A 14942-nucleotide genomic window follows, 5' to 3' on the forward strand; every position below is an offset into this window, starting at 1 on the left:
TAATGAATTCTGAAAAATCATCCTTAGTGCATCCGCTATCTCTAGGGCCACCTCCTTCAGTACCCTAGGATGCATGTTATCAGGCCCTGGGGATTTGTCCACCTTCAATCCCTTTAGCTTCCTTAACACCATATCCTTAGAGATATTGATTTGCGTCAGTTCCTCCTTTGCCAATGTCCCTATTTTTCCCGATATCCCAGGGAGGTTTTTTGTGTCTTCCTTCGTAAAGACTGACCCAAAGTATGCATTTAGTTGATCTGCCATTTCCTTATTTCCCATTATATATTCCCCCGTATCTGACTGCAATGGACCAACTTTGGTTTTCACCAGTCTTTTCCTTTTGATATACTTATAAAAGCTTTTGGAGTTAGTTTTTATATTTTCCGCCAGCTTGTTTTCGTAAGCTATTTTGCCCCTCTTGATTATGCCCTTTGCCCTCCTTTGCTCTATCTTAAACTGTTCCCAATCTTCCGCTCTGGCGCTTTTTTTGGCTATTTTATACGCCCTATCTTTGGATTTTATGCTGTCTCTAATTTCCCCTGTTATCCACGGTTGAGTCACCTTTTTAGATTTCCTTTTATGCCAGATTGGTATAAACAATTTTTGCAATTTTGTCATTCTATCTTTAAATGTTTGCCATTGTTTATCTACCTCCAGTCCTCCCAGGAACGTTGTCCAATCAGACCTACTCAGTTCCCGTCTCATGGCATCATAATTCCCCTTGTTTAAATTCAGGACCTTAGTCTCTGAGTCAATTTCTTCGCTCTCCATTTCGAGTGAGAAATCGATCATGTTATGATCGCTCTGACCCAAGGGTCCCCGTACAACAAGATTACTGATTAGTCCCTTCTCATTGCACAGTACCCAGTCCAATATAGCCTGTTCCCGAGTTGGTTCCTCGACATATTGATCCAGATAACCATCCCTCAAACACTCAAGGAATTCCTCCTCCTCATTATTTTTACTGATTAGGCTAGTCCAATCTATATGTAAGTTAAAGTCACCTATGATGACAGCTGTGCTCTTATTGCACGCTTCTCTAATTTCCCTCGTGATGCCCTCCCTAACCTCTATTTTACTATTTGGAGGCCTATATACCACTCCTATTAATGTTTTTCGCCCCTCGCTATTTCTTAGCTCCACCCATATAGATTCTGTATTAACTGAGTTAATATCCTTCCTTTCAATTGCATTTATCCCCTCTTTTACTAGCAATGCTACCCCTCCTCCCTTTCTTTTTTGTCGATCCTTCCTAAATACTGAATACCCCTGTATGTTAAGCTCCCAGCCCTGCTCACCCTGCAACCATGTTTCCGTAATCCCAATTAGGTCATAATTATTAACCTCTATTTCCACAGCTAATTCATCTACCTTGTTCCTGATGCTTCTCGCATTAAGGTATAAAACCCTCAGGCTTTTTTTATGCTCACATTTTTTATGAATTAGTTTGGCCCTTTGTTTTTTGTTCCTCACCCTTTTATCATTTATTTCTGTCTGCCTTTCACTTTCCTCTATTTCACTACATAGGTTTCTAGCCCCCTGCCATACTAGTTTAAATGCTCCCGAACTGCTTTATCAAAAATTACCCCGAGAACATCAGTTCCATCTCTGCACAGGTGTAGACCGTCCCTTTTGTATAGGTCACACCTACCACAAAACTGGTTCCAATGCCTCAAAAATTTAAAACCCTCCCTCTTACACCACTGCTCAAGCCACGTATTTAGCCTAACTATCCTGTTCTCTGTACTCTTACTAGCACGTGGCACTGGTAGTAATCCAGAGATTACTACCTTCGAGGTCCTACTTTTTAGCTGAATATGAATGTCAACTAAGATTAGTATTCAAACTTGGTTTCCCAACTGTTTATTCTACCTTTTAGCTACTGGGCAATGGTTACCTAGAAACATTCCCAAATTACTACTTGAGGGCTCAGTAGCTTTAGTATGCAGTTGTTGAATTATAATGAGGCAGAGATGAGTTTGAATTGCTCCTTTGATCAATACTCAAGGTTTTCTGCCTGCAATCAACAAATTTTAGTTATGCTTAGCTGAGCTCCTGGATGGAACAGCAGCACTCCATCGTGGAGGAGAGAAATACCAGCAGGCACATAATGGAGTTATCTGTGAACCAGCCAATCCAGTCATCTGCACTGAAAGGGACAATGGGAAGTAGCAAAAAGGAGACCATGGGATGAAACCCCCCAAAAAAACTTCAATTAAAACACTGTCCTTTTAAAATGAGTGGAGGAATACATCTGTTCCACGATTTCCAATCCCAGGTGAATTGTTCATTGTAGAGTGAGTTTAAAAAGAGGAGGCTGAGTCAACATGAACCACTCTTGTGGAACTCAGTGACAAGACCTACAAGTGGGACGCCTGCCACTTTCCCCAATATTGGGAGATTAATGAAGAAAAGGAAGAAATCCTGCTGCATTATTACAGAGTTAATTTGAATCCACCCTTCACTGATTTAATGTTCCATGTTCACAGTGGGCTGTCTCATTTGAGTTGGACAGTGATTTAAATTTGCCTTGAATCAACAGCTGGAGGTGAAGCAGGGACAGAGAGTTAGAGTACTCATGTGCAGACACAGTTCATATGTTTTCCAGTCACTCCCTGTTTTTAGATTCTCAACCATGCATCTTTCTATTCATTCCTCAAACATTATCAGTTAACAATTGTAAACGGCAGCATTCATACCTGGCACAACACCATTGGTAGCGATGGCACTCATCGAGATTGCTGTCAACATGGTCTGCAAAAGTAAACAGGACATTCAGTCAATGGGCAGAATAGATCTTGTAATTTCAAGGCTGGTCCTGAAGTAAACATACACCAAAATTAAGTCTTTCATTGGCCATTTGTCATTAGGCTCTGAGAACCTCGTCAAGGGCAGATATTGAAAACATTACTCTGTTTAAAAATTTCAAACATCTGCATCTTGGTAAAAGTACAAACTTTTACACCTTCAGTGCCTTTCACAAATGGGCATAATTGATGGATGAATGTGGCAGCCAATCAGGAAAGGAATACAAGTCAATACTAAATGCTGTCATCAAATGGCAGTGCATGTCAGTGATACATATTGCCATTTTAACTGCATTAACATCTGAAAAGCATACAAATGACAAGAGTGAAGGAAACGTAAATTGCTGTCAAAACATTATTATGACAACATTGTCAGTGCACAAGTGGCAACTGCAGAATATTAGAGTAATTGAGCATATAATAACACAACTATAAACAAAAATGAAAACTATCCAAAGAAACTGCTGTAAAAACATCATTCTGCTGGAGGAGGTACCTGCTATATCATGCAAAGTCTCACATTCGGCAGTTTGCTGAACGCTTCAGAAAATAAGACCTACTCAAAAGGCCGTGTTTAATTTTAAGGAACCAAATAGTTAGTGAAATAATTGTCCTGCATTTAGTATGCCATGGAAGTAAGACATTCTGGAGTATTTACTAAATGTACAATTGGCACCTAGTGATGATATAATACTTCAAAATTATATCAAGCTTTATTTGAATTACTAGCTGATCAGCAATTGCTTTGCTCACGGCAAGTTGGCTATCAGAGGAGATTTACATCGTGTAATGGACAATATACTATTTTCTTGTGTTTAACATGATCTGTCCCTTTAAGACCACAGTGTCTAATTGCTGCAAATAGGCAGACTCTGAGATTCTGTTAAATGGATAATATGGAGTGATCCCTGGTCCCCTGCACTCTGCTGCTATCAGCACTTTAATTAAAGATTTATGATTGCAATTCTGGTTGAGTGGATATCACATCATTTAATTAATAAGTGCAAGGAACTGAAGCAATTTCCATTCCTATCTGCTTTCTTATGAGTGAAGTTCATTGAGCCTTGGTTACCACTGGCTTGTGTGGCATTGCTACAAGCCTCGTCTCCCTGTCCCTAGTCCCTGGTGTCACAAAAGACCTACAAAGTTTGCTTAGAATACGGGTGGTCTGGCAGTGCCTCTGATTCTCAGTGCTAAGAGTTTTTCAATTATATCTCGGTACATAATGCTGGGAGCGAGTCTTTGGCTTAGTGTAGTGAAAGGTTTGAGCCCTGCATCAGACAGTCCTGGTGAGTTGGGACTAGAATATGGGGGGGATGCAATTGTTTTTCACCAATAGTGTGATTTATAGTGAATCGACAGCCCCTTTTACAGGGCGCCTGATTTCCTTTTCCATGGAAATGACTGGAAAAGAAAATCAAGCAAGGGGTAAAATGGGCTGCCGATTCACTATGAATGCATTTCGTGCGAAGACTAATTTCATCACCATGGTCTCAAATACTGGGTTGACATCCAGTCTGGTACTTGCGCCTGGATGGCGTGGCCACTGTCTCAGTGATAGTATTCCTGCCTCTAAGTTACATTGCATCTACAGCACAGAAACAGCCCATTCAGTCCAATTGGTCTATACTGGCGTTTATGTCGTACATGAGCCTCCTCCCAGCTCTCTACATCTAACCCTTCTATTCTTCTCTCCCTCATGTGTTTATCTAGCTTCCCCTTAAATGCATCTATGCTATTTGCCTCAACTACTCTTTGTGGTAGCGAGTTCCACATTTTTATCATTCTTTGAGTAAAGAATTTTCTCCTAAGTTCCCTATTGGGTTTATTAGTAACTATCTTATATTTATGGCTCCTAGTTTTTGAATCCCCTACAAGTGGAAACATCTTCTCTATGTCTACCCTATCAAACACCTTCATCATTTTAAATACCTTTATCAGGTCACCTCTCGGCCTTCTCTTTTCTGGAGAAAAAAGTCCCAGCCTGTCCAGTCTTTCCTGATGGTTCTCACCACTCAGTTCTGGTAACATCCTTGTAATTCTTTTTTGCACCTTCTCCAATGCCTCTATATCCTTTTTATAATGTGGAGACTGGAATTGTGCACAATACTCCAAGTGTGGTCTAACCAAGGTTCTATACAAGTTTAACATGACTACCCTGCTTTTCAATTATATCCCTCTAGAAATAAATCCCAGTACTTGGTTTAGCATGTTTTGTAGCCTTATTAATCTGCGTCACTACGTTGAGTGATTTGTGTATCAGTAGCCCTAGATCCCTTTGCTCCTCTACCCCATTTAGCCTCTTATTATCCAAGCAGTATGTGGCCTCTTTATTCTTCCTACCAAAATTCACCACCTTGTAGCGGTACCACCGAGTGTCCCTTACTTACCGTACATAATTCCCTTGAACGTAACGATGTATATATGCGGTTTGCCTGTGCGGGGCGTTCCCCCTTTGGGAGCGCGGGCGAACGCGATGACGCGAGTAAACGCGATGATGCGGGCAAACGCGATGATGTCACGTTGCACATCACGTGACCGCCCCAAGCGCGGGCAAACGCGATGATGTCACGCCGCACATCACGTGACCGCCCCAAGCGCGAGAAAACGCGATGACGTCATGACGCAATCCACGGGACTGCCCAGTCAGTCCTCGTGGCGTCTCCGTCTGGTTAAGACCTACTTAATGGCTCTCCTTTACCGATCTCAGCCAGCTGTTGGAATTCGATTATTCTTGCATTAAAGAACTATTTGATTGTTCTCCTGGAGTCGACCTCGATTATTTGATAGGCATTCGTCCAACACCTACAATTGGTGAACCCGAATACCTACAATTGGTGACCAATGACGTGAGGACGGGAGCTCATCAGTACCTACATTGGTGACCCTGTTTTTCGTGAACGTTTTTCATGAAAGCAGCACAGCTGGACCCCGATTTTTTGTGAACGCTTTTCACGAGCGAAGCACACATGGAAGCTACAGCCGTTTCGCTCAGCTACCGCAACACTGGGAGCAACAATCGCCCTCGTGCTTTATTCTGGTAGAAGCCCCGTTCGCCCTGTGCAACATCGAAATGGCGCAGACCACGTACCTGGATACGGTCTCCGTTTTCGACAGCTCTACCAAATTTCGGAGCGTCAGCCTCTTCGACAACCCCACGGCAGAACAGCAAGTATAACACCCTCACAGCGCGGGTGCAGCACGTTTTCGGGCTCACAGGATCGGAGCGTGCCCCGGCGGAGAGGCCATGAGGACTCAGTCCTCGCAAACCACCCCTCGCAACCCACGAGGCCTCACCCCTCGCAACCCACGAGGCCTCACCCCTCGCAACCCACGAGGACTTGCCCCTGGCAATCCATGAGGATTCGCTCCTCGCAACCCACGAGGACCCACCCCTCGCAAACCACGAGGATTCTTCCCTCGCAAACCATGAGGATTCCTCCCTCGCGAACCACGAGGACCCATCCCTCGCAAACCACGAAGATTCGCCCCTCGCAAACCACGAGGACCCATCCCCTGCCACCGCCGCACCAGCCCATCAGCCTGCTGGTCGGTTTCTTCTACCACGCTTTTCGGCGCGAAGGCGAAGCGTTGCCATCCTCCTGGCAGTTTTCCCCCTAAATCAACAACAACGAGAAGCGCTGCCGCCCTCCCGGCAGTTTTCCCCCTAAATCAATAACAACTAGAAGCGTTGCCGCACTCTCTACAGTTTTCCCCTCAACAAAAGCAAACATCTACTGACGCTGCGACCATCGAGGATGGGTCCAACGGGCATCCCGCGGCCGTGATCGGCCACGCAAAAATTGCTGTCATCACTGATCACTGATCAACGCAGCAACGGTTCACTCTCTTCTGTGTTACCGTAGTAGCACTACGGCACGCACCATTCCGTGCATTCCCGACTGCCGAAGAGTTCGCTCGCCTGTCGGCGAGTTCACCGACCTGCCAAGGTCCACGTTTATTTCCTCCTGGATCGCCCGTTCGGCGTTCCTGCAGATTTCGTCAGACTGGGGACCTTCTTCTAACAATGACAGAGCCATGGTCCGCGTCTGCCCAACTTGCCAGTCACTATGACGCGGCCAGCTGTTTCGCCCCGGCGCCCACTTCAAACCACGGGCTGCAGAGGTCACACGCTTCCATGGTCCTTCACAGGGCTGAATATGTTTTATTCACCCTTACACACATCGGGATCCGCTCAAGACCCCATCTACTGGACCACATATTTGGACCTCGCCCGCCAAGTCGAGACAGCATGACCGCCGAGACCACCGACCACCCATCGTCGTTACGGCAGACCAAGTACGACCGCCCGCCAGACCGCCAGCCACCCAACAGTCTCCGTCTCGAGACTACAGGAGTCATTCGGACAGGCTCGTCAGACCATCTCATCGTTTGACATTGTCCGTTAAAGCGAATTCTGGGGGGGGGGCGCATGTAGCGGTACCACCGAGTGTCCCCTACTTACCGTACATAATTCCCTTTAACGTAACGATGTATATATGCGGTTTGCCTGTGCGGGGCGTTCCCCCTTTGGGAGTGTGGGCGAACGCGATGACGCGGGCAAACACGATGGCGTCACATCGCACATCACGTGACCGCCCCAAGCGCGGGCAAACGCGATGATGTCATGCCGCACATCACGTGACGCCCAAGCGCGGGAAAACACGATGACGTCATGACGCAATCCACGGGACTGCCCAGTCAGTCCTCGTGGCGTCTCCGTCTGGTTAAGACCTACTTAATGGCTCTCCTGTACCAATCTCAGCCAGCTGTTGGAATTCGATTATTCTTGCATTAAAGAACTATTTGATTGTTCTCCTGGAGTTGACCTCGATTATTTGATAGGCATTTGTCCAACACCTACAATTGGTGAACCCGAATACCTACAACCTCACACTTATCTATATTGAAATGAATTTGCCAATTAAACACCTATTCTGCAAGTTTAGTAATGTGTTCTTGTATTTTGTCACAATCTTCCTTTCTATTAACTGCACCCCCTAATTTGCTGTTGCCCACAAATGTAGAAATTGTACTTTTGCTTTCCAAGTCCACATCGTTAATGTAAATTGTGAACAGTAGTGGTCCCAGCACCGATTCCTGTGGAAAACCACTTCACAACTTTTGTCAGTCTGAGTAGCTGCCCTTATACGTCCCTGTTTTCTGTTTTGTAGCCAGCTTGCTATCCATTTTGCTGCTTTTTCCTGACTTCACAGGTTCTGACCTTAGTCATGAATCTACTATGCGGTACTTTATCAAACGCCTTTTGAAAATCCAAATATACATCTGCTACATTACCCTTGTTTACTCTTTCTGTTACTTCTTCAAAGAATTCAGTAAGGTTGAACAAGCATGACCTTCCCTTTTGAAATCATGCTGACTATTATATTTTCAATTTCTGGATTTTTTCCCATTGCATCTTTGATTAAAGATTCCATTACATTTCCTACCACTGATGTTAAGCTAACTGGTCTATAGTTCGCTGGACTGGATCTATCTCCCTTATTAACTATAGAAATTAAGACTTGCACTTATATAGCGCCTTTCACAACCACTGGACATCTCAAAGTGCTTTATAGCCAATGAAGTACTTTTGGAGTGGAGTCACTGTTGCAATGTGGGAAACGCGACAGCCAATTTGCACACATCAAGCTCCCACAAACAGCAATGTGATAATGACCAGATTATCTGTTTTTGTTATGTTGGTTGAGGGATAATATTGGCCAGGACACCAGGATAACTCCCCTGCTCTTCTTCGAAATAGTGCCATGGGATCTTTTACGCCCACTTGAGAGAGCAGATGGGGCCTCGGTTTAACGTCTCATCCGAAAGACAGGGCCTCAGTTTAATGTCTCATCTGAAAGACGGCACCTTCGACAGTGCAGCACTCCCTCAGCACTGTACTGGAGTGTCAACCTAGCTTTATGTGCTCAAGTCCCTGGAGTGGGACTTGAATCCACAACCTTCTGACTCAGGCGAGTGTGCTACCCACTGAGCCACAGCTGACACTGGGAATAACATTAGTTGTCTGCCAGTTTTCTGGCATTATTCTCTTTTTTCTAATGAATTGTTATATGTATGTAACAGTGCCTCTGCTATGTCTTCCCTAACTTCTTTTAATATGCACGGATGCAGTCCATCCGGACCAGGGGTTTTATCCTCTTGAAGTTTGATTGGTTTATCAATTATCTCCCCCGTTTCTATCTTAAATGTTTTAATATCTTTTTTGATCTCTTATTCTAATGTCATGCCCACCATGTTAGTCTCCCTGGTAAATACCGAGGCAAAGGAACTATTCAATATTTCTGCCATTTTGCTGTCATTACCTGTGAGTTTATCATGTGCATCCCTTAGTGGTCTTATCCCTGTCCTGATTTTTCTTCTGTTATTATGTGTATGTAGAATACTTTACTATTTCTTTTTATATTCCTTGATAATTTAATTGTAGTTCCGCTTTGCTTTCCTAATTGCTTTATTTTATTCTTTCCTAACCTCTTTGTATTCTGCTTTGTCATCCTCTCCATTATTGTCTATGGACTTAGTGTATGCCTTTTTCTTTAGTTTAAATTTTATCCTTATCTCTTTATTCATCCATAGTGTTTCATTATTGGCTAATTTGTTCTTGTTTTTTAGCAAAATATATTTCTCCTGAGCTCTATTGATCACTGTTTTAAATATTTGCCACTGCTGTTCCCTTTGTTTGTCAATTTTTTTTCCAGTTCACCTTCCCTAGTTCCATTCTCATCCCCGGCTCTGAATACTGGGCTGACGTCCAGCAGGGATACTTGCGTCCAATGGGTGTGTGTGGCATTTCCCATCGTAAAGGACGCTTAAGCCTTGGTTGCAACCCATCTAAGAGAACATAAAAACTGTGAGGAAGGCAATGGGAAGCCACCTCAGCTACTCTTCCCTAGTAAGTGGCTCAAGAATCTCAGACTTGAGTTAGGAACTGGCCTGGGGCAGAGCACAATGGAGAGACCAATGTAATGATGATTTTCTTCTCTGATTCCCATAAACAAAGTCCTACGATTCTATTCAGCATTGGAACTTGTTGGAATGGATTTGGTTTTACTTTTTACGTCCTTTAACCTTAGGAACATAGGAACAGGATTCTGCCCTTCAGCCCCTCGAGTCTGTTCGTCATTCAATGAGATCATGGCTGATCTGCGACCTAACTCCATATCTGTTTGGCCTTTGGCCTATATCCCTTAACACCTTTGGTTAACAAAAAGCTATCAATCTCAGATTTAAAATTAACAATTGACCTAGCATCAATTGCCATTTGTGGAAGAGAGTTCCAAACTTCTACCACCCTTTGTGTATAGAAGTGTTTCCTAATTTCACTCCTGAAAGGTCTGGCTCTAATTTCTAGACTATGCCCCCAGTCCTAAAATCCCCAACCAGCGGAAATAGTTTCTCTCTATCTACCCTATCTGTTCCCCTTAATATCTTGAAAAATTCAATCAGATCACCCGTTAACCTTCTAAATTCTAGGGAATTTTGACAAAAATTTTGAAATCTTGACAATTCCATTAATCTTCAACCAGTGATTCAAATGTTACTGCATTGGTCTGAATGAAAAAAAAGTGTGAAGCTGAGGAGAGTGGAAATCTCCAAAAATTTCAACAAGAATGCTTTTTGAACACAACAGTTTCTTTCACACAGAAGTTGAAGACTGATCCTTAATAATACGGCTCATTCCTAATGCACAAGTCTTGACTACATTTTGCAGACTGTCCCACTTTGTGTGTGCACTTACTTTAAAGTTTTATTTAATAGCCTGAAATTCCTCCGAGGATAAAATCTCTGAGTCAGCAACTTTTCTGATCACAGGTTGTGATAAAGTTCAAAACATTGTCAGCAAAAACAGGAGACAAAATGTGCCACTGGTGCAATCCCCGTACAAAAGTAATTTATGAATTAATTAACCTCTGTCGAGGTTAGGGTCTCTCGGCACTTTCTGTTTCCTTGCAGTGGTCTGTACTCACTTTCTGGTGATTCATAGAATCATAGAAATTTACAGCACAGAAAGGAAATGGTAGCATTGTGGTAATGTCACTGGGCTCGTAATCCTGAGGCCTGGACTAATGATCCAGAGATGTGAGTTCAAATCCCACCACAACAGCTGGGGAATTTAAATTCAGTTAATTAAATAAATCTGGAATAAAAAGCTAGTATCAGTAATGGTAACCATGAAACTATCGGATTGTCATAAAAGCCCATCTGGTTCACTAGTGTCCTTACCTGGTCTGGCCTATATGTGACTCCAAACCCACAACAATGTGGTTGACTCTTAACTGCCCTCTGAAATGGCCTAGCAAGCCACTCAGTTGTAACAAACTGCTACGAAACATAATAAGAATGAAACTGGACAGACCATCCGGCATTGACCTCGGCACCAGTTACAGACATGGCAACGGCACACCCAGCCCAGTCAATCCTGCAAAGTCCTCTGGATTACTAACCCAGTGACATTACCACTTGTGCCAAAATTGGGAGAGCTGTCCCACAACAGCCTGACAGAATCATACCATTCCCAAACTTTTCCATCACCATCCCTGGGTATGTCCTGTCCCACCAGGGGTGGCGGCACAGTCGTAAGGGAGTGGCCCTGGGAGTCCTCAACATTGACTCTGGACCCATGACGTCTCATGGCTTCAAGTCAAGTATGGGCAAGGAAACCTCCTGCTGATTATTACCTACCGCCCTCCCTCAGCTGATGGATCAGTACTCCTCCATGTTGAATGCCATTTGGAAGAAGCACTGAGGGAAGCAAGGGCACAGAATGTACTCTGGATGGAGGACTTCAATGTCCATCACCAGGAGTGGCTCGGTAGCACCACTACTGACTGAGCTGGCTGAGTCCTGAAGGACATAACTGCCAGTTCCAGGTTGAATTCCATTTGCCACTGTTCTGCCCACCTGATCAATCCATTACTATCTTCCTGCAGTCTACAGCTTTCTTCTTCATTATCAACCACACGGCCAATTTTTGTATCATCTGCAAACTTTTAATCATACTTCCTACATTCAAGTCCAAATTATTGATATATACCACAAAATGCAAAGGACCCAGTACTGAGCCTTTTGGAACCCCACTGGAAACAGCCTTCCAGTCACAAAAACACCCTTTGACCATTACCCTTTGTTTCCTACCTCTGAGCCAATTTTGGATCCAACTTGCCATTTTGCCTTGGATCCTATGGGCTTTTACTTTCATGACCAGTCTGCCATGTGAGACCTTATCAAAAGCCTTGCTAAAATCCATATAGACTACGTCAAACTCATTACCCTCATCGACCCTCCTTGTTACCTCCTCAAGTTAGTCAGACATGAACTTCCCTTAACAAATCCATGTTGACTGTCCCTGATTAATCTGTATCTTTCTAAATGAAGATTTATCCTGTCCCTCAGGATTTTTTCCAATAATTTTCCCACCACCGAAGTTAGGCTGACTGGCCTGTAATTACTCGGTCTATCCCTTTCTCCCTTTTTAAACAACGGTACCACGTTAGCAGTCCTCCAGTCCACCGGCACCACACCTGTAGCCAGAAAGCATTGGAAAATAATGGTCAGAGCCTCTGCTATTTCCTCTCTTACTTCTCTTAACAGCCTGAGATACATTTCATCCGGGCCTGGGGATTTATCCACTTTCAAAGATGCTAAACTCCTTAATACTTCCTCTTTCACTATGTTTATTTCATCTAATATTTCACAATCCTCCTCCCTGATTGCAATTTCTGCATCGTCCCTCTCTTTTGTGAAAACAGATGCAAAGTATTCATTAAGAACCATACCCATGTCTTCCATCTCCACACACAGGTCCCTAATAGGTCCTACTCTTACTTTAATTAACCTCTTGCTCTTATATTTATATTTATATTTATAAAACATCTTTGGGTTTTCCTTGATTTTACTTGCCAATATTTTTTCATGCCCTCCCTTTGCTTTCCTAATTTCCTTATTAATTTCCCCCCTGCACTCTCTATATTCCGCTAGGATTTCTGCAGTATTGAGCCCTAGGTATCTGTCATAAGCTTCCCTTTTTTTCTTTATCCTTCCCTGTATGCCCTTTGACATTCAGGGAGCTCTAGATTTGTTAGTCCCACCCTTTTTCTTTAAGGGAACATACTTGCTTTGAACCCTCACTATCTTCTCCTTGAATGCCTCCCACTGCTCTGACACTGATTTTACCTTCAAGTTTCTGTCTCCAGTCCACTTGGCTAAATCACATCTCAGCTTAGTAAAATTAGCTTTTCCCCAATTTAGAAGTTTTATTCCTGGTCTATCCTTGCCCTTTTCCATAACTATGCTAAATCTAACTGATTTGATCTCCCACTGATATCCTTTCCACCTGCCCAGCTTCATTCCCTAAAACTAGGTCCAGAACCGCCCCCTCTCTTGTTGGGCTTGCTACGTACTGGCTAAAAAAAATTGCCTGAATACATTTTAAAAATTCTACTCCCTCTATACCTTACACACTAATTTTATCCCAGTTAATATTAGGGAAGTTGAAATCTCCTACTATTCCTGCCCTATTTTTGCACTCAGAAATTTGCCAACATATTTGCTCTTTTATCTCCCTCCGACTGTTTGGGGGTCTATAGTACACTCCCAGCAGTGTGATTGCCCCTTTTTTGCTTTTCAGTTCAACCCATATGGCCTCGTTGAATGATCCTTCTCATAGCTGTAATTGTTTCTTTAATCAATATTGCGACCCCCCCTTCTTTTTTATCCCCTCTCTATCTCATCTGAAAACCCTGTAACCAGGAATGTTGAGCTTCCATTCCTGCTCATCTTTCAGCCATGTCTCTGTAATAGCTATAATATCATACTCCCACGTATCTATCTGTGCCCTCAGCTCATCTGCTTTATTCCCCAGTCTCCTTGCCTTGAAGTCTATACCACTTAGCACTGCCAAACTCGCTTGTTGTCTATTTTCCAGCCTTTGTTTCCTCTGCCTTCCAAACTCGCTTACTGATTTTCTGCCTTCCATTTCCAGCTTTGATTCTCTCCCTTCTGTATCTACTCTCAGGTTCCCATCCCCCTGCCAAGCTAATTTAAACCCTCCCCAACAGCACTAGCAAACCCCCCCAGCGAGGATATTGGTCCCGGTCCTGTTGAGGTGCAACCCGTCCGGCTTGTACAGGTCCCACCTCCTCCAGAAATGGTCCCAATGCCTCAGGAATCTAAAGCCCTCCCTTCTGCACCATCTCTCCAGCCATGCATTCATCTGCTTTATCCTTCTTTCAGCCATGTCTCAGTAATAGCTATAATATCATACTCCCAAGTGTAGGGTAATTAAATATTGGGAAGACTGAAGCCATTGTTTTCGGTCCCCGCCACAAACTCTGTTCCCTAACCACTGACTCCATCCCTCCCCCTAACATCTGTCTGAGGCCGAACCACACTGTTCGCTGTTGGTGTCATATTTGACCCTGAAATGAGCTTCCGACCACATATCCGCAGCATAACAAAGACCGCCTCCTTCCACCTCCATAACATCACCCGTCTCCGCCCTTGCCTCAGCTCATCCACTGCTGAAACCCTCATCCATGCCTTTGTTACCTCTAGACTTGACTATTCCAATGCACTCCTGGCTGGCCTCCCACATTCCACCCTATGTAAACTTGAGGTCATCCAAAACTCGGCTGCCTGTGTCGTAACTCGCACCAAGTCCCGTTCGCCCATCACCCCTGTGCTCGCTGACCTACATTGGCTCCTGGTTAAGTAGCACCTCGATTTCAAAATTCTCATCCTTTTTTTCAAATCCCTCTATGGCCTCACCCCTCTCTATCTCTGTACTTTCCTTCAGCCCCACAACCCCCTGAGATATCTGCGCTCCTCTAATTCTGCCCTCTTGAGCATCCCTAATTATAATCGTTCAACCATTGGTGGCCATGCCTTCTGTTGCCTAAGCCCTAAGCTCTGGAATTCCCTGCCTTAACCTCTCTGCCTTGCTGCCTCTCTTTCCTCCTTTAAGACTCTCCTTAAAACCTACCTCTTTGACCAAGCTTTTGGTTACCTGCTGTAATTTATCCTTATGTGGCTCGGTGTCAAATTTTTTGCCTTAAAATACTCCTGTGGAGCACCGTGGGACATTTTACTATGTTAAGGCGCTATGTAAATACAAGT

The 14942-nt window shown here is 43.9% G+C and overlaps 1 protein-coding gene across 2 annotated transcripts in view; it reads right to left on the minus strand.

Annotated features, from left to right (window-relative positions):
* LOC147108572 (solute carrier family 12 member 5-like) overlaps window positions 1-14942 on the minus strand; it is a 1151655-nt gene that overhangs the window by 266040 nt on the left and 870673 nt on the right. For both annotated transcript variants that reach the window (XM_086005249.1, XM_086005250.1), the window contains exon 5: window positions 2700-2754. In XM_086005249.1, coding sequence (XP_085861375.1) covers window positions 2700-2754 — 55 coding nt within the window. The remainder of the gene's footprint in view (window positions 1-2699; window positions 2755-14942) is intronic.

The sequence above is a fragment of the Somniosus microcephalus genome, chromosome 13, assembly GCF_052327205.1.
Source record: "Somniosus microcephalus isolate GS21.2 chromosome 13, FLI_Smic_1.0, whole genome shotgun sequence".
Classification (NCBI taxonomy): domain Eukaryota; kingdom Metazoa; phylum Chordata; class Chondrichthyes; order Squaliformes; family Somniosidae; genus Somniosus; species Somniosus microcephalus.